General features: G+C 39.9%; 1 protein-coding gene across 1 annotated transcript in view; it reads right to left on the bottom strand.

The window, feature by feature from the left end:
* LOC139039812 (WAS/WASL-interacting protein family member 3-like) overlaps positions 1 to 19,517 on the bottom strand; it is a 47,082-nt gene extending 27,565 nt beyond the window's left edge. The window contains exons 1-3 of the mRNA XM_070480907.1: positions 19,072 to 19,517; positions 6,251 to 6,317; positions 3,985 to 4,115 (exon numbers count right to left, since the gene is read on the bottom strand). Of these exons, the coding sequence (XP_070337008.1) occupies positions 4,104 to 4,115; positions 6,251 to 6,317; positions 19,072 to 19,517 (525 nt within the window). The 3' untranslated portion in view covers positions 3,985 to 4,103. The remainder of the gene's footprint in view (positions 1 to 3,984; positions 4,116 to 6,250; positions 6,318 to 19,071) is intronic.
* Positions 19,518 to 20,485: the final 968 nt, after the last annotated feature.

A 20,485-nucleotide genomic window follows, 5' to 3' on the forward strand; every position in this document is an offset into this window, starting at 1 on the left:
GAACCCCTGACTGGCCTCTTCTGTTTCCTACCCTGACTTTTGACTAGTAGCACCTTTAGCTGTGCTGGCTCCTCAGGCACCTGGAACACAAATTCTCCAGCTGCTCCATGGCCCCTCATCTACAACGGGTAGTGGTATACTCTGAAGCGGGCTGCTAAAGTAGACGTCCAGGTTACAGAGGATCTTCTTGCCTGAGTTCAGCACATCACCAACCATTCTGCAGAGACCTCAGACTCCAGTGACTCTCAGTGGAGCCCTGGACGAGCCAGGCTCCATGTGGCCATCCCAAAGGTAGAAGGCACCCATCAGTACTTCTTAACGAGCCTGTAACCTATTAGAGGCACACCTTTCAGGAAAGCCTGGCCCACAGTACTTACAAAATAAAGTATTTATGGAACGTAGATGTGGGGAGAGAGTGGTGAATAAAGTAGGTAAGATACCTATTTCCATGGAGCTTACCATCCGAAGGAGGCTGCAAAGTTGAAGCATGTTAGGGATATAGGCAATGAAGAGCCAAAGAAGATTGTCATGACCCAAAACAAGATTAGATTCCTGTTTAAGAAAGATCAGACTGCTGGTAACACAGATGATGATCTGAAAGGTGGAGAGGTGGGAAGGATAAGGAACTGGCTACAAGGCTGTTCCAAAAGTCCAGATCATGAAGGCTTGCTTCAAGATGACGGGAATGATTTTTAAAAAAAGGGGACAGATAGGAGATTTACTTTAAGGTAAAAATCTTCATTGTTTCTAATAGCGTACATAGCAGGTGTTAATAGTTTGCTGACAAATCCTGAATGGTTTTGCTTTTTATTTTTTTAATTTTTGGCTAAATCTCTGGTATTTATTTGTTCCCATATAATGTTTTTTTCCTTAAAAGCGGAGGAAAGGAAATAAATTCTAGGGAAAGATCCTAGTTACCAAGGTTCTAGTTTATTTAAGTTGATTCTAGTCTTATAAAGCCTAGCACCTAAGTTATTTGCTTTATATTCTGGGAAGGGGAGTTCCAGACAGTAAAGAAAAGGCATTAAAAATACAGAGGGAAAAAACAACTATCAGCTAATTAATGGAAGGAAGTAGTACATGGGGGGACAACCATTTAAAATTGAAGTCTGAATAAGGCCAGTGAGATACTTGAGAGGAAAAAGTAAGACAACGGAATTACCAATTCCTCTAAAGTTTCACAAGAAAGAAAGTGCGACAAAGTATCTAGAGGATGGAAGGAATGAACAGTAATAGAATTAAGATCATCCTATTTCTATTCCAAGCAAACCTCACAAACATGAAACCATAAATGCTGAAGACTGGGAAGCAGAGTTGGAGACACTCCTCTGTGTGGACCTGAGAAGGGTGCTCAAACAGCAGTCAATTCCAGGCAACAAAAGTGTGTGAAAAGCACTGAAGTCCAAGGTGTCAGTCAGGACGCCACCGGGGAAATCTGTACAATTTCTAATAAGAAAAATAATAAGAACTTCAACAAACAAAATACAGTACTGCCATTCTCAGTTCAGAAAAAAACAAGTCCTTCCACACTGCTAGAATGACAGGGGAAACAACGGTGTATTCAGCAAGCACTGGCATGCACATTTCTTGCCAATCTTTTGAAATGACTAGCATGCCCAGTAGCCAGAGTCTCTCACTGTGACAAAGTGACCACATGCATCCCTAATATCCTAATTCTATTATTGTTTAGAAGTCCAACCACAGAGCACCCAGCCTTTCAAATATCTTTTGGGATCATCTTCTGATAGTCTACCCTTAGGAAGGCAGTATTAGACAACAATTAAGTTACATTACAGTCAGACAGGACTAGGCCAAGTATTTAACTTTGTGACTTTGGGAAAGTGACTTTACTTTTCTGTGACTACTTTCCAAACTGTAAAATTTAGAATACTTATCTTGTAGGGTTACTGTGAAGATTGAGTAAGATAATGTAACGTTCATCAAGTACTGAGCTCAGCGGCAGGCACATTTGCAATAAATGAAAGCAGAACAGAAGGGAAAAAGATTCTTTACCTCCTCTTTGCAACTTTGATCACAGTTTTTCCCATTTTCAGTATCATTTTTTATAAATCCTGTTTATCTTTCAAAGCCCTAATTTAAATGCCCAATTCTCAATGAAAACTTCACCAATAAAACCAACTACTTAAAATGTACTACAGCTATGTATCAATAATAAGATCAGTTACCACTTACCTAGTGCTTATCACATTTGAGGCAGAGTTCTAAGAATGTTACATATATTAACTCATTTAACCCTCATTCCAGCCCTGTTAGGTAGGCACTAGTATTATCCACTTTTGTAAATGAGGAGCATGAGACAGAGAGCTGTCTGCCCAGAGCCACACAGCAGCTGGTGGACTGGGCTCTGAACCCCACAGCCTGCTCTCACCTGTGCTACATGCCTCCACTGTCAACTGAGAAGGATGAGTAATTAACGCAGAGACCTTCAGAGAACTGACAGTTTTATATTTAGTACAGCTAAAGATGCTTTCTATACAAGCTAAAATCATTCACTATGGATAGCTTATTCACCTTTCACAGAAAATACCTCTATAGTTCAATTCTTCAATATGAACAAAATAAAGAGGGAAACAGTTATTCATACACAATTTGGTTTTACCATTTTTTAGGTTGCTAACTTGAGTCCAATTTTCTCAGTTCACACTTCTAAAATTCTAGTTCCCTTCCTCATAAAGGCTCAGGAGATGGATAATTTTATCCTCATATGACCCAAGATACGGAGAATGCCAGATCACCTACTACATTAGACTGTCAAAACTGGCTGTCATCTAATACTCTGTGCAAATATAATATAGTCACTAGGAATTATCATCTAATATTCCCAACAAGGTATACCATATTTGTGGGTTTTGATTTTATACACACACACACAGAATGTCCAAGACACTCCTTGTAGATAAAAGTTACTGATACTATTCCTCAAACTAAGGCAGGCTCAGGCACATGGAATTGAATCTTACCAAAAAAATACGAATATGAAGATTCTTTGTGTGGGAGACAAAAATTTCATATCTTCCCTTTTCAATCAAACGTTATAACACAGAATCAAGAGCAAGAATAAAACATAAGTGCCCAAGGGATAACGTTTGGGTTATACAGAAAATTATAAGCTCTTGAAAGAGAAAAGCCTAACAGGAAACTACGCTTTCTCTATAATCACAGCAGTGCTACTTTATCTACCTGTTCTCTGAATGCATTTTTGGTGCCTTATTTTAAGATTCAGAACATGTTATAACATCAACAATGAACTTCATGTGCTAATGTTCTTAGGAATGGCCACATCCCAAATACATAGTAAAAAGGAAAATGAGCCAAAACAAACAAACAAAAAAATTGTTTCTCAGTTTTCCTTTAAGAATTTTTCAAAAACCAGGAATTAATAAAATCTGCATCTGGGGCTGGCCCTGTGGTGTAGCGGTTCAGTTCAGTGTGCTCTGCTTCGGCAGCCCAGGTTCATGGGTTTGGATCCTGGGCGTGGACCTACAACACTCATCAGCCATGCTGTGGCAGCAACCCACACACAAAGTAGAGGAAGACTGGCTAATATGTTCACTCAGGCAAATCTTCTTCAACTGGAAAAAAAAAATCTGTATCACTTGAGAGGAGGAACATATCAACTCTTCTTCTTAAATGAGTCTCTAAATAGTTTCCTATTTAAAATAAGACATGCTGCCATCATAGTGGCTGATCACTGGCCACAGGTACATACTGAGGCCCCAGGGCTCTTAAGTGGCAGGAGCAGAGCAGGGCTGTCAAGACAAGTCTTACTGGTCAGATACCTGGTCAGATACAGCCTGACGTACGGCCTTCAAATTTGCTTATGTTTAGCCCAGGGCTGACTGTGAGGCAAAAAAGCACAGGAAAGGCCAAATAGCTGAGGCAATTTAACGCATACTACACTGAAATAAGGGACCAAGTCCATCGGACTCTGTAGGTAAACAGATTGAAGTTAGAGCCACTTACCAGAAACGCCCATCCCGTGCTCCCACAACACACTAAGCTGCCTTCACCATGGCATTGAATTCATATGGCAACTGTTTGTTTACTTGTCTGTTTCCACAGTGAGGGAAGGACTGTCTGATTCATCCCAATATCTGTAGCCAGGGATAAATACAAAACGACATAGGTGTAAATGAGCAACAGAGTAGAAGGCAGCAGATACAAAGCAAACTGATATCACTGTCTTTTCCCTGGTTCCATATTTTGCCTCAAAAGTCTCTCATCCTACAACTGGGAAGATAATAAAACCAGGCTTATTTTATTTTATTTTATTTTTTATGTTTACATAATGTGAGCCACTTAACTTCTTTGGATCTAAGTTGCCTCTTCTATAAAAGGAAGGAATTAACTAATGACTAAATATTTCTTAAGGTTCATTCAGTTCAATAATTCCATGATTCTATGATGTAATCATATTCTAGCAATAAAGATTTGTTAATATTTACTGAATGCTTCCATGTGGTCAGTAATTATGCATATCTGAAACCAAAACTTTGCTCTTTACTGCTATGGCAGTCAACTGCCACATGTGCTTATAAAAGGAAAAGAATCCAGAAAACACTATTTTTTGAAAAGTACATAACAAGCCTTAGTAAAATTTAAAAGATATAAAATAGTATTTGCTTTACATAATCTAGACTCGGCTTTGATAAAGCCTGGCTAGGATTTTTACATAAAAGAAAATAAGTACTTAACTCTAATGTTTCTTGGGCAACTAGAAATCCAAGTCATACTAAAGCATACAGCTTGCTGATGTCTCAGAGCTGGCTTCATGTTTCTAAAGGTCCATGGCGACATTTCCATCTAATTTAATGATCACGTCCCTTCCATTCTCAAAACCCTCCAACGGCTTCCCTTTGCACTTAGAATAAAACCCAGTCTCCTTACTGTGGCCTGTAAAATGCTACAGGAGCTGGCCTTGTCTTCCTTCTCTACTATTCTCCACAAGCACCTCTAGGCTTCTCTCAACTTCTCTGATTTGCGAAATCTTTCCCACTTTCGAGGCCTGGCACTCTCCTCTCCGCCAGACAAGCTTTCACACAGATCTTCATGTGCTCAGTTCCTTCAAATCCTTCTGGGGTCTCTACTCAAACTCATCTCCTCAAAAAGGTCTTCCCTACCCACTATGAAGTGGGCTCCCCACCTCAGTAATTCTTTATCACATCTTTCTCTTTGATTTTCTTCACAGTTCTTATCACGACCTGAAACGATCTTCTTTATTCCTTTACTCGCTTACTGTCTGCCTCTCTTGTCATGACCTCCCATGATGGAAGCTTTATGAGAGGACGAATCTTGCTTATCTTTTTTACTCCTATACTTCCAGAGCTTGAAACAGTGTCTGTGGGCTTTTTTGGAGAAATTGATAAACTTACTCTAAAATTAACTAAAAAATGCAAATAGTAAGTATCAAACATTTGTTGAATAAAATACTAATAGTAATGGAGGCTATTCTGTTTAAAAGCACACTATTCCAGGCTCTTTACACAAAGCATCTCACTTAACTTCATTATGGCTCCATGAAGTGGATATTATTACTCTGTTTTACAGATGAGGAACTGAGACTCAAAAAAGTTAAATGACTTCATCAAAGAAAGAGAAGGGCATAAAGGTAATGCCTACAATATGACCTTGTATCTTTTCTCCTAAACTTTCTGTCTCCTTTTTGGACACCAGCACCTCCACTCTGCTAATTATCTAGCCTATAGACTCTAAATCCACCTACATTTTTAATATCTAAAATATTTAAGAATTGTTATAATCCTATAATGAAAAACTAAAAAGAAAGACGACTCTAATGAGGTAAGACAAGATTCTTAAAATGAAATTGCCATTTCTGTCAGATGATTCCAATAAACAAGAAAAATGAGAGGTTAAGTAATGACATTAGGAAGTGTCTAAAATAATTCCTATTTTTAAAGATGGAAAGTAATCCTAACCTCGAATAAAGACCGCCATTATCTGTTTAAGAACAGTGAAAAAAAGGCTACAGGTAAAAAGCAAAACCAAACCAAAACAGTGAACTAGCAACAATCATAAGTTGAACTTTAAAACTACATGTCATTTATGATAGCATCAAAAAATATGAAATACTTAGGGATTATGATGGTTAACTCTCATGCATCTACTTGGCTACGCTTTGTTTGCTCAAACACTAGTCTCAATGCTGCTGTGGAAGTATTCTGTAGATGTGATTAACATTTATAATCAGCTGACGTTAAATAAAGATTACCCTTGATAATGTGGGTGGGCCACATCCCATCAGTTGAAGGCCTTCAGAGCAAAAAATCTCTGGTTTCCTGGGGAAGAAGAAATTCTGTGTCAAGAGAAAGACAGAAATGCTGCCTGAGTTTCCAACCTGCCAGCCTATCCTACAGACCTTGGACTCAAGACTGCAACATCAACTCTCTTGCTGAGGTTCTAGCCTGCTAGCCTGTCCTACAGATTTTGGACTCTTTAGCCCCTACAACTGTTGTGAGCCAATTTCTTAAAATAAATCAATCTCTCTATCCCTCTCTCTGTCACACACACACACACACACACACCTCTACCATACGATTCAAGAGGTGAATGGATACACAAACTATAGCATGTTCATAGAATAAAATACCACTCAGCAATAGAAAGAAGTTGATACATGCTACAAAATGGACAATCTCAAGATAATCACACTGAGTGAAAGAAGCTAGACCAAAAAAGAGTGCATACTGCATTCTAGAAGATGCCAACTAAAGCAAAGTGAAAGAAAACAAACAGTGGTTGTCTGGGGAATAAACAGAGAGATTACCAAGAGGGCCCAGAAAACTTTTGGGGGTGATGATATGTTCAGTATCTTGACTATGGTGATGGTTTTATAAGTAGACACATATAAAGATTACCAAATTGTACACTTTCCATAGGTGCACTTTACTGTACAATTATATCTCAATATAGTTGTTTAAAAAAAGTAGAGATCCATCATAAGTGTTAAGGAAAATTTTAAAGACTTAAAAATGCCTTGTCAACAAAAAGAACAAAGGCCAGCTTCCTTACTTGGGATCAACTGTCAACAGATAACTTAAACTGTTTCACTCCTATCTTGAGTCAGCCTTTTTAAACAAGATTGATCTTTAATCTGGGAAGGGTAAATAAGGATTAAGGGAAAAAAGAAAAAGAAATTGAAGCCCAAGATAGGAAGGACACAGCAAAAGGAGGAATTGCTTTAATTCATATTTATGGACCAAGAAAAATTATATCCTAAGATTTTAAACGTATCTGGAAATTTGGTAATTTCCAAGTAACCATAAAGAAGTGCCATGAAAATGGATGTAGAATCCATGCAAAACTCTAGAAGAGATTTTCAAAAACCTGATTAATAAGGAAGTGGCGTCTATAACATATCTGCTCCTGGTCCTCGGTTCTTTCCAAGGAACCTGTGAATCTCTTTCTGGGCTCCTGCCCCATCTGTCCTTTAAACGCGGTGCTCTCAGGACATTGTTCTATCGCTATCCTCACTCTACAACAGGGTTTGTAACCTTCCAGGCCAGTCATGATTCCCTTTGACGATTTGATAAAAGCTACATCCCAGAACGTCTATTTACATAACATTTTACATGTACTTACTTCAAAGGTTTCAAGAGCTCCCCTGAACCCTGGCCATGTATTCTTCAGCTTCTCTGGGTAAGGAAATTCCTCACAGAATCCTACCCTGGACTTCGTCTCTAAAAACCTCATACAAAGTGAGGTGTATCCATAGCTGTGGCTATGGGAAACATGAACGTTCACAAATAAAATTCACATACAATCTAGGATCTCATATTTTTCTGGATATGTTGCAGAAATAGTTCAAGTAGGCAGATTCTTAGGCTACCTAGGGAATGCTGATTAACAGATTTATGACAGAAGTTTCTGATGACTTTCTGTAGAAGCCCATCCTCTTAAACATTTGTTTTACAAAAGGTGATTTGAAAGAGGGCACAGAAAACATGCTTATGAAATTTTGGATGATAAAAAGTTGTGACAGTGAGTAGCTGGACCACAGACCCAGGATTTAAAACATATTGACCAACTCAGCCTAGGGATGAGGTGAAGGTCAGGAAAGATTCTCACCTTCAAAGACCTCGTCACACATGTACTCTCCTCTTCCCCAACTACCACTTACCTGCTGGAAATTTAATGCATTCACCAAGACTGCCAGCTCCTTGAAGACAAGACCTACGTCTTATCTACCTTCATAGGGACCTTGAATGATGCCGGTTTCACACCCCGTTTGAGCTATATTATGCTATGGTAACAAACGACTCCAAAATCATGGTGCCAACAATGCAAGGGCTTATTTTTCACTTACATTAAATGTCTATCATGGATCGGCTTCAATTCTGCTCCATCACTCTGGGGCCAGCCCTAGCTAAGGCATGCTGGTTCCATGTCAGAAGGAAAACAGCCACTGGCAGAACCACAAGATGGAATTTAAAACATCTGCTCAAACATGGGACATGTCACTTCCTCTATCATTTTACTGGTCAAGAAAGCCAAGTGTCCAAAACTGATGTCAACAGCATGGGAAATATAATCTTCCTACAAAGAGGCCCCTGGCAGACAGAGGCAACAAATATTTTGAACAATAATACAATCTACCACAGTGCCTTCCCAATAGAAAGTGCTCAGTAACTGGCAGTCATTATTTATATGCCAGGCCATAAATACCACAGAGCAGAGACTGTAATCTGTCTTGCTCACTGACGCACCAGCACTACATGGTGACGGCCACATAGCAAAGGACATGCTAAATGCTTACTAAGTGAACAGTGATAAGAGGAGCATGGGATCTGGAATCAAAAATCCTGTGACGAAGTACTGTGTCTGCCAAGTCCTGACTTAGTGGAAAGTCGTTTCTCTCTCCTGATTCTTGGATGGTTGTTGTAAAGATTAAATAAAAATATATGTGAAAACACCATGAAAATTGTGCTGTTTTACACAAATGTTAGCTCATATCTCCGGATAGTCAACTGGAATGAAATGTGATAAATTCAGTTAAACTTTTATAGTGATGCAATATAAAATATTCTGCATTTACTTTCAAAGCATCCGCTGGCAAGCACGGAATGAGAAAGATTAGACTTAAAGCAGTTCACATGAAAAAGAGACAAGGTTTTAGTTGACCATAAGCTCAATATGATCAAAGGGTAATGTCGCTGCCAAAAAATGTAATGCAAATTTCTGGCTGCATTAACAGAAGCACAGTATCCAGATAAAAGCTTCATTGTATTCAGCAATAGTCAGACCACATCTGAAGTAGTCAGTCAGTTCTGGCCACCGAGTTTTAAGAGGTATACTGACAAACAGACATTGTCATGAGTTTAGCAATGTGGATGGAGAAAGGTCTGTAAAGTATGTCATGTGCATATGATTTGAGAACTAGGGCTTTTTACCCTTAGCATGGCAAAAAGAAGACTCAAGCAGGATTTAACAGTCATTTTCAAATGCTGTAAGAGTTACTGTGTATAAGAACAATGCTTCGCGTACATACCCCTAGACTGCTAAGGATCAGTAAGGGAGAGGGGAACTAGATCCAGCTCAACGAGAAGTTATTTCTAACAATCAGAAACCCTCTAAAGCAAGGAATGTGACTAACACGGTAGATGCGACGGAGGAGACCGAAGTGGGTGTTGAGTCGTACAAATCTCATTCACTCCTCTATGTAACCAAACATTGCTGAAGCGATGAAAATGCTCAAACAGTATTTCTCCTTTCTGATTAATTAATAATAATATTAATACTAATATAACAACAACAAGGAACAAGAACTGAGGTTAAGAAGTAAAACAAGAAGTTGTTTTCACCTAACAGATACAGAAAGGCATGCTCTGTTGAAGGGAAATGAAATTTCAAGGTTAGACAACATTAAACACAGAGTATCTTGGTTTGTACAGAGGAAATAGGCTTAGTCAAAATTGTATTTATTCTAGACGTTGTTTTTCCTAGTATATCCTAACTCCCATAATTTTCAGGGAGGTGCAAAAAAATACTTTAAAAATTCTTATAATGGCACGTCAGCAAAATTTTGCTGATATTAAACTAGTGTTCTAATTACAAAACAATGCTAGTATATTGATCAACTTTATAAGCATTCAAATTTTCCATGGCAGACTAATACACAGCATGCCACTGGCATTTAAAATGGTCCCTTGCTAATGTCTTATTTTGTTTCCTTACTCTAGTCAAAATCTAGCTGTTTGCCAGTCTCATTTCCAGCTTTCAATTCCCAAGTATTCTCTGCATACTCTGGCCTCTCCAACAGGTTCTAAGTACTATATAAAGATAAATGCCTGACTTATCTTTATATCCCAGCCCCTCATCTTCAAATCACTCACCGTTAGCATATTAAACACTCAAATTTGTTTGTTAAATTCTTTCCTTTAATGAAATATTTTTAAAAAGTTACCCCAGTAACTTTTCATTATATTTGAATTGTTACATAGAGAGAGAAAGTCAAAGTAGGCTATAAGGACACACTGGGTATTATTCTTATAATAAGAAATGGATAACCTCTTTGCAAAATATCTTGGAACAGAAATGTCTTCTTAGGTTTTTTTCTTTTCTGCATCCTAAATGGGTGTATTTAACAGGATTTTATAGTATGTAGGATTTTCATAGTACATACTATTTATGTAATAAAAAAATGAACACGTTCATTGACATTAAGTTGTATGTGCCTTTCTGGAATAAATGTAAATTAGGATTTTAAAAAATCTGTTCTTAGGCCTGCCCGGTGGCGCAGCGGTTAAGTTCGCACGTTCCACTTTGGTAGCCCAGGGTTCACCAGTTCGGATCCCGGGTGAGGACATGGCACCACGTGGCAAAAAGCCATGCTGTGGTGGCGTCCCACATATAAAGCAGACGAAGGTGGGCACAGATGTTAGCTCAGGGCCAGTGTTCCTCCACAAAAAGAGGAGGATTGGCAGATATTAGCTCAGGGCTAATGTTCCTCAAAATAAAATAAAATAAAAATAAATTAAAAAAAAGTTTTAAAAAATCTATTCCTCCAAGACAGAAAAGTAAAAGAAAATGTAAAAAGGAAAAAAGCTGAACACTTATCCTCTGCTAAGGAGTATGAAAGTGTAGGACATTTTTGGTACGGGTTAAGGCTTGTTTAAGAACTTGTCACTGGATTCTTACACTTGTTATTTCTCTCCTCCTCTCTCGTGGGCACTACCAAGAACCGTACAGGTCATGGGAACACAGTGCTCTGCTGCAGAAGTCAGGAGAACATGGTTTCAAATCTCCCATGTCAATCCATCTGACAGAAACAGTCTATACTCCACTGGGAGATGGGAGAATGAGTCAGTAAGGAGAGAAAACAGCTGCCAGTTTACAGATATAGTAACTAACTAAAAACGTTATGTTTCTTTTAAATTAGATATTCATGTATTAAAACAATTATTTTTAAATGGCAGAAATGGTGCACAATAAACCTGTCTAAATAAGAAGCCACCAGAAACTAATTATAGCTAACATGTATTGAGTGTTTTCTGTGTGTTGGACATTCTTTTAAGCACTCAATATCCAATAACTCATGTATCCCCTTCATCACAGTCATATAAAGTATTATTATCAATATCCTCATCTTACAAATAAGAAAAAGGAGGCACAGAATGGTTAAGTAACTTACACAAGATCACACAGCTGTTGACAGGCAGGAAAGGGATATAAATTCAGGCAGGACAGCTCCAGGGCTCATTCTTTAATTTTTATCGGTGGTGAGTATTGCTCTGTTATATACTTTGACATTTGAAGGTCCTTTTTAGTCCATTAGCTTTAGTCACATATGAAGAAATTTTTTCACAGGCAGTCAGGACTGTACAGAATTATTATTAAAATGCTTTCACAACCAACTTTTAGGATTAGATGACGGAATCCCGTACGTTACTTAAAGTCACTAGTACCTAATCTAATTTTTCCATATAATATATCTTTTGGCTTTATAATACTTCATGATAAGAGTAACTGGCTGCCTTTTATATACTTAGCATAATGCCTGACACTATGACACTAAAAATACCTCGTACAAACTAGATCTGGGATGTTTTATTCACATGAGTGTGCATTAAAGTAATTCTACTACTTCTCAAATTCCAAATGCAATTATTCAGCAGACATTTGAATACTTAATGAACACCAAGTAGTACAGATACAAAGATAAACTAGATGGTCTCTGCTCTCAAGGGAGGCCACAGTTACAAAACAATGAAATAAGTGCTTTTATGGAGCTATGACCAAGGCTCCAAGGGAACAAACTTCCGCTTAGCATGTCAAGAATGATGGCAGTTTCATGTGCAAAGGAATTGAGATGTAAAAGAACGTTTTCCTCTCAGGGAATATCAAGCAATTTAAGTAGGACTAGAATGTGGGGTTTACATGGAAAGCAAGGGAAACAGTGATATCAGATGAAGAACGAAGCTGGAGCTAAAAAAGAAAAGTCTTGTAAGTCACAATAAAAAGACTCAACCATTGTAAGGATTTAAGCAGGACAGTGATAAGGCCAATTACGCTACCACTAGTGGTTATCATACTTTATATTTTAAACAACAGAACCCTGCTCTCAAGTGAAATCTTACATAAACTTCACACTTAAAATTAATCAAAGTAAAACTGCACTGGTTGAAATTGGAATGAACCTTCCTGACTTCCTCCAGGAGCCTTTACAGAATACAGTTTCAAAACCACTGCTTTAGAAAGAAAAATTAATATATCTATGCAATTATCTTCTATTTACTTCATGCCTCTCCCAATGTGATTCTAATTTCTCAAGTACAAGGATTCATTCTCTTAGTTTCTCTTCAATTATAGAACTAGGCATATATAGAACTTAAGCAAATAGTACTAGGCCTTGAAAATTAATGACAAAAAGTTATAATGTAGAAAAAGGAAGATAAAGATTAATTATCAGCTTTTTCACTCTTCAGTTAAACTCGAATTTTAAGTGATCACATTTCTTAGCCTAAAAGTTAGGATTTATGGTCGGAAAAATACTAGTGTATTTATGGCCACAGAATAGTCAAAACAGTTACAGCGTTGGAAAATATAGCATATATGATTGTACTTCCTAAAATGCAATTTTTTCCAGATAGGTACACTTGAATTTTCTTAACAATGACTTTGTATCTGAAAACCCTTTCCCACCTATCACTTGAACATCTGTTCTCCCACCTTATAAAATCTGGAGCCCTAAATGTGACCACTGAAAACGTTCATGAGTGTGAAACTGCTTATCTTCCTCATAGCCATCTAATATGTTCTCAACAATAACAGGTAAAACTGATTAAAGATATGCATAACCTCTCCTGGCAATTTGCTACTCTTGACTCTTCACAGTGAGAAGTGCTAATAAAAAAGCAAGGTTACAATCCTAGGGAAAACGTATATACAATGATTAATTTAACACGTTTTATATCACAACAATTTTATTCACTTTATACAACCTAATCTAACCCCTAGAATCCTCTCTACCTTTAGTGTCCTTGCTCCTCGCACTAATACTTGCAGGGAATGTAACCACTTAAACAGTCTCAAGAACTTTTAAAGTGTTATCCCCATTAGAAATAATAGATTAAAAATAAATGTTCAAAACAATGTTTAACACACATTAAAGAGTTACAGAATACTCTTACTATTCTCCATCAGATAAGACACTAGAAAAGAAACCAACCACCAACCTGGGCCATCCTATCAAGCGTTAAAAATTATCTGATAGTATGTGGCTAAAGGCCAAATATTGACAATTATTAAAAGCAAGAAGAGGGGAGAGAAGCATAGGATACAGATTAAATCCTTCAATACAGCACTTGACCAACAGGTACAATATATTCACTTACTGGCATGTTTAAGAAATGGTCCTTAAACAGAAACAATATAAACGCCTTTAAAAGGAAAACACCATTTCCATGAGATACTGTAAACTCAGTCCAACACTTAGCATTCAATGGTTCATTTCAGGGTATAATCTATACTCCCTAAATTTGCAAAAATAGCCAACTATTCTACTATGAATTTGGGATAAAGATAACTCTCTACATTATAGTAAAAACAAATTACATCACATGTTCCAACTAAATGAGCACATTTTAGGGAAACAGCTTAATAAATTACTCATTTCCATTTCTCTCAAATATAAAAGTCTGAGAACTACCAAATAACCAATAAGTACAAAATGACATTTTTAAAGAAGAGCTTCTTTTTACAAATAAAAATATACTTGAAAGTAACCCTACAAAAACATACAAAAAATCTTCATTTGTAAAATAACAATCAAAACAATACCCAATATAAACCATTTAACTATATATTCAATCAGAAGTTTGCAGAGTAAAGTTTCTCTCTCTCGCCCATTTGAGGGCAAGTTTTTAAAAAAATATTTCACAGACAAATAGATATTTTGTAAACAGATATCTTTTTAAAGAGACTATACCCACACTGAATTTTAACAATACACCAAATAAACTTAGAACAAATGCTAATAAGTTAGAAATATTAAATTACACATTCTGTGTTTAATTGTTCTCACAGTAATATAAAAATGTTCATAAATGATCTTAAAATAAATTTAAATTTTCCCCTAGTTCGTGAAAATTGCAAAAAACTTTCTATTTAGAATAACTTCTGATTGAACCACATTCAGTAACTGAAATTCAAACAATCTCCTAGATGGAACAGCTGGGAGAAAATTAAGAGGGCAGTTTTTACAAGTAAACTTTCTATTAATGCTACAGATAAGATGATTCAACACTAAAAACTAGCCTGACTGGAGTCTGGAAAATATAAACATGTAATAGCAAAAGGAAATCCTTTAAGGAGAATGAGGAAAATGCAACTTACAGCATCAGCTTTTCTCATTTTTAAAACTTTTGCCCAAATGTCTGCAGATTACAAGGTCTAAACTTTTTAAAACCCCATGTAGTAGACTTACACATATATATTAATATTAGGTAATATTTTATGCTTAAGAAGTCTCGCAAATATTATTTAAAAACCATTGTACATAAAGTATGTTGCACTACTGACTGCATTTTATAGAAGAGAAAACTGGGACAGAAAAATTAAATGACATTTTAAAAGTGACAGAGGGTTAAATTATCAAATTGAGAACATAAATCAGCCTTCAGTTCCAATTAAAATTTCTAATCATTACCTCTCGTCTCACAGATTTTGGCACAAATATTTTTAAAATGCAGCAGTCTACTTTGTTTTTGCATGTGTTTTTTAAAATTTTTAATTATATGCCCTCATTAATGATAAATCCAATAATGAACTTCTTTTACTTCACTATGCTCTAAAATTAGCAATCCTTTGAGACAGTCCTGTGGGTTTAAGAAAACAAAAAAGACAACATTTCTTTTAATATCACATCTTCAATCTTCATTTTTACTCATTTGTTCAACAGAGGAACTAAAAGCCTGTAATAAAAAAATCAGTGGCATCATTCAAGCTGTTCCCTCAATTTTTATATTATTCAATTATGCTAAGAGGAATAAAACTGTGCCTATTATCCGAAAGTTGGGCTCTTGACCCATACTCAGTATGAAAATAATTTCTTGCTTTCTGTCTAACGCACAAAAACAAAACAAAAAACTAATAAAGCACTCAAAAGATACTTTCAACACTTATATACCCTTATGCTTAGCTCTTACCCTTTAAATCTCTAAGAATAAGAATTTTCCAAATTGGGGAGGAGAGGTGTCACTCTTACAAAGCCAGGCATGAACAGTACAAAGCAAAGTAAATTTAATTAATTGTCCTTAATAAAGTTTGTGTCCAGTTCCTCCCTTTCTGCCTCTCCCATCATAAAATTTGAGCCAAGCCACAAGCAAGTTCTACTCATATTAACCCACATTCCTTTTTTTTTAACATTACCAAAACAAAATGATTTCAGAATGAAAACTCCAAGTACTTTATTCACAATTGCCTGTGATTCCAAATAATCCCAATTCCGCTAACCAAAGAAAAGCTCCCTTGAAAGTTTAAAGAGTACGTAGTTGTTCTTTTATCAAAAAAGAATTTTTCACAAGTGACCCAAATAGAATCACAGTTTAGGAAAATCAAGCCTTCAATTCTGAAGAGTAATTTGCACCTAGAGAAAAATTCAAGGCAATGGTTTTCACTGCATGTGGACTTTAGACCAAATCTATTTATTTTGCTTTTGCTGAAGTCTGGGTACAACCACTCATTGGCATATGTCGCAGGACCACCGTCCTGGTGAGAGTATCTCACAACAAGGTGCTTTTGATACTTCAGTAACTAAACTACTCTGGACCGGGCTCCAGACAAACCCCAACAGAACATTTGGCATTTTAATTAGGTTTCAATGTACTACTCCTTAAAATGGTACAGCACAAAGCAGATGACAATTTTTCCATTCAGCTAAAACATTAATAGGTAGTATATAAGTGGCACAACTCTGAATTTAAGAAGCCCATAAATATTAACTTTGCCCCAAACACTTTTGGGAAAGAGATAATTCAAGAAACACACTGGTAAATCTTACATTATGCCAAGAATCTGTTCCTAAATTGTTGTATGTCGACTGATTTTTCATAAATCAAAACATATTTGGTAAGTACTGTATAAAAGGGATTATGTGAAGGCACCTTTTAGTGGATCCTTTTTGTAAAATATGGACTTCTCATATAACATAACTAACCACTACTTAATCTGTTTTGCAATCTTATTCTTGTAAATATCAAATTTCATAAAGTAGAGCACAGCTGCTTTCATAGGCCAAATTCATCCCAGCATTTCGGCTCTTCTATTTCCCAAGTTTTAAAAATGTCACCCAAAAAACTAGGGGTTCCTCTGTGGCAGAATATACAAACAATACTAGAAAAGTTGAAAGAAGAAATTAAGTGATTAATTTTTTTAATGTAAAATAGAAATGTATGTATTCCCCAAAAGAAGTCAACGAATTATTTTTGGCAATGATCACAATAAATGTCCAATAAAAATGATTTAAAAAAAAATCAAGATATGCATATCTCAAATCACTTTCCCCCGTGTCTTTATCACCTGGAGGAAACTGTTCAAAAACTGTTTATCTCCATGAACACATGACCTCCACGATGCCACCAAGGTCAATGAGACCTACAGAAGGGGGACATGCTGAGTAAGTGCTGATTTGCCCAATTCTACAGTTCCCTTTAAAAAGAGAGAAGGAAGAACATAAAAATAAAAATTTATTTATATATTACAGGACATGATGCTTTAGGTTGTAACATTCAACTACCCCATTACAGGATTGTATATAACATCTGTCAGCAACAGCCAACAGGAGCAAGATGTACAGGGGCGTCACAGCACAGAACCAGGTACAAAAATTGCAACACAGAAAGAATTAACAAGATCCCAAACTGAATACTCCTCCCTTACATCTTGTACTGAAAACCTTTGGTACCCTGGCTACATGCCACAACGACTCAATTTCAAAGTGAGGGTTCTCTGTTGCCAGAACTTTCTGAAAACGACAAATAACCAAAGGTCCTTAATCAACAGACTGAGCACCCACATATCAGAAATGCTTAGGTAAGGAGCAAGTCTGTATATGCTGAGCCTGCCAGTTCACGTAAAATTCACCGCGCGTCCTGCCTGTTCTCTCATCCTTCACCAAAGACCCCTTCAGACATTTCCCCTGCTGTCACAATGCGGCACCTTTCACAAACCAGAAGTTTTCGTGGATGAGATTTAAATTTTAAAACACATTATCCACTTGGTATAATCTGCTTAAGCGAGACTTATACTCAAAAAATCTTTATCAATCTGAAACTATTCTATTTGAAATTTCCAAACAACTTTTCAAACATGAAAAAAGACGTATGTCAGGGCTAACTCCTGATGACTTATACAGGGACTCAGCGGAGAGCAGTTTAACTACGGGTAACTCATTCTCACGTCTGGTAAATAGGTAGCCCACATACACACATTATAACAGTGGAAAATTAAAGAGGAAAAAACCCCGCAGACGCACTGGGTATCCACAATCGGCAGAGCCCTGGGCTGGCAGCAGTCTTGCAAGTTACTTCCAGGGAAGCTCCTGATTGGTGGGAGGCCCTGGGTCAATGTGATTACTTAACCCTGGCAGTGCTAACTAAACCCCACTCTGATGGGCTCCAAAGCTTATTACAAAAAGACGACTTCTTGAGCATATCAACTACTTCGGTGTCCTCCTCCTATTTGTCTCCCACGGAACACTGAGCTGACACCTGAAACTCATCACACAAACATTACCCTGTTTCGGGGCTTTAGTTTTATATTTATTATTTTTCAAGTCCACTGGGCATAGATTCAGGTGGGGGGAGGCGGGGGGGGGGGGAGTGAAAGATTAACCCATTTCCTCCGGACACAGGGAAGAACTCATGACCATTCAAGCAGTTCCCTCTCTCCCAAGTGTAACTTTTTAACCATTTCGTCCTAAAATGACCATAAGCAACAAACATCAAGCACTGGCATGGCAACGTCCGCACATCGTGCCCGGGTGCTACCCACAGGGGGATCTGTTCATCTCTGGTCCCCATCCAGAAGGGTCCTCCCGGTCCCTGTCCCTTCCGTCCGGTTCTGCCTGGCTTCCCCCGACTTTTGCCGTAAAATCTGCCACTTTCGCTGGCCCGGGCAAAAGCAAGAACGTCTGGTCCCAAGGGCAGAGTTTCTCCCAACTGCCCAACAAACGCGTCCCGAGAGCTTCCCGCGGGCCCCGCGCACCTGGCCCGGCGCTCGCCCCCTCCCCGCCCTTCGCCGAGCCCCAGAGAGGGGCCCACCTGCCTCCTGCCGCCTGTCCCCACGCCCGGGTCGCCCTGCCAACTCCTGTCCGGCGAAGGCGCTCCCCCTGTCCCGAGCCCCCCACCACTCCGTGCCCCGACACCGAAGGGCAGGGGCGCCCCAAGAGGCCCCCCGACGGGCTGACCCCGCGACGCCCCCCAGAGGCCGGGGCCGAGCGCCTGTCAGCGCCCCCGGAAGGGGTCGGCCGGGGTCTGAGCTCGCCCGGCGCCCTGTCCGCTCCTGACACCCTCTCCCCGCGCCCCCCGCACTCACCTGGCGGGCTGTCGCCGAGGGGCCGGGCGGGGGGTTGGGGGTCGCGCGAGGAGGCCGCCCGCCCGCCCGCCGCGGCCCCCACCCTCTGCGCCCGCGTCAGGCAGGCGCGCGCCCCGCGCCTGACGCGCGCCCGGGGCTCCGGGGGGAGGGGGCGCGCGGACGCGCGAGCGCCGGGGGAGGGGGCGCGGGGGGCGCGGCGAGAGCGGCGGCGGCGGCTGGGAGAAAGCAGCCTCGGCCGCGTCCGTCATGGCGCGCGGCGGCGGCGGCGGCAGCGGCGGCAGCGGCTCCCTCCGGCTTCCCGGCTCCCTCGCCTTTAGTTTGACCTTTCCCTCCAGTGTGTCTGAGGGAGAGCGGCGGTGCGCGCGCGTGTGCCTGTCTCCGGCGGTGCGCGCGCGCGCGTGGGGAAGGGGCCGGGTTTGCTCCCCGACGCCTGACGTCACTGCCATGGCAACGGCAGCCCCGCCCCTCGCTTCCCGTTTCCTGCCCCCGCCCTCCGCGCACGTTCCGGGGCCTCACGTGCTCACTCACACGCACGCACGCACGCACGCTCGGAGCGCGCGCGCCTAAAGCGCTGGGAGGGAGGTTGGGAGGTCATCTGGGCCTCTCCGTCGCCTCCCTGAATTCGACCAATCCAGTGAGGAGAAGCCGTGGGCGGGGCGGCCTGGGCTGCCAGAGCCGCGTGAAAAATTTCCCGAGGCAGAGCGAAAACCCTTCCAGAGCGACTGAGCATGCGTGTTGGGGAAAGGGGCGCGCTCCCCGGTTGTTTAGGGAGAAGGCGGCTGCGGCGGTAGGGTAGCTGCAGGAAGAGAGCTCGGGGTCACAGTCTGGGAGAGGTTAAGCGGTATCGAATTGGGAATGGGTAGAGTTAGAGTCAGGCAACCTCGGATTGCAATCTGACCCCGCGCTATACACCCCGCTGTGTGACCTTGGACGTGTTACTTAAACACTCTGAATTAAATTTCTTGAGTAAAATGGCTTAGTAAAATCTACCACGGGGGTTGTGAAGATTAGTGGAAAACGCCTCACCTGGCACGTGATAGACCCTAAATACTCAGCATGGAGCGCACAACCTTCATATTTTACAAATGGGGACACAGGACGCGGAGAGGTTAAAAGATTAAGTGACTTGTTCTGTGTCAGGTAGTGGCAGAGACCCAGGCTTCAAGTTCAGTACTCTTTGTCCTACATAGCCTTGCCCCAGGGAGAGGGGGGAAAAAGCATTCCAGAAAAATCCGTAAGAGCTTTTTCTTGGTTATTGCAGATGCCTTCTTAGTCCCCACCCATCCCCCTCTGATCCCCGCAAAGGTTTAGACTTCGGGACAGAAGGGCTGGACGTCCAGCCTTGGTGCAGCTTTCCGAGGGCAGGTACTTGCCATCTCGATTTGCACCTGAACAAGCCACAATGGTGCTCCCC

This window comes from Equus asinus, chromosome 12, assembly GCF_041296235.1.
Source record: "Equus asinus isolate D_3611 breed Donkey chromosome 12, EquAss-T2T_v2, whole genome shotgun sequence".
Lineage (NCBI taxonomy): Eukaryota > Metazoa > Chordata > Mammalia > Perissodactyla > Equidae > Equus > Equus asinus.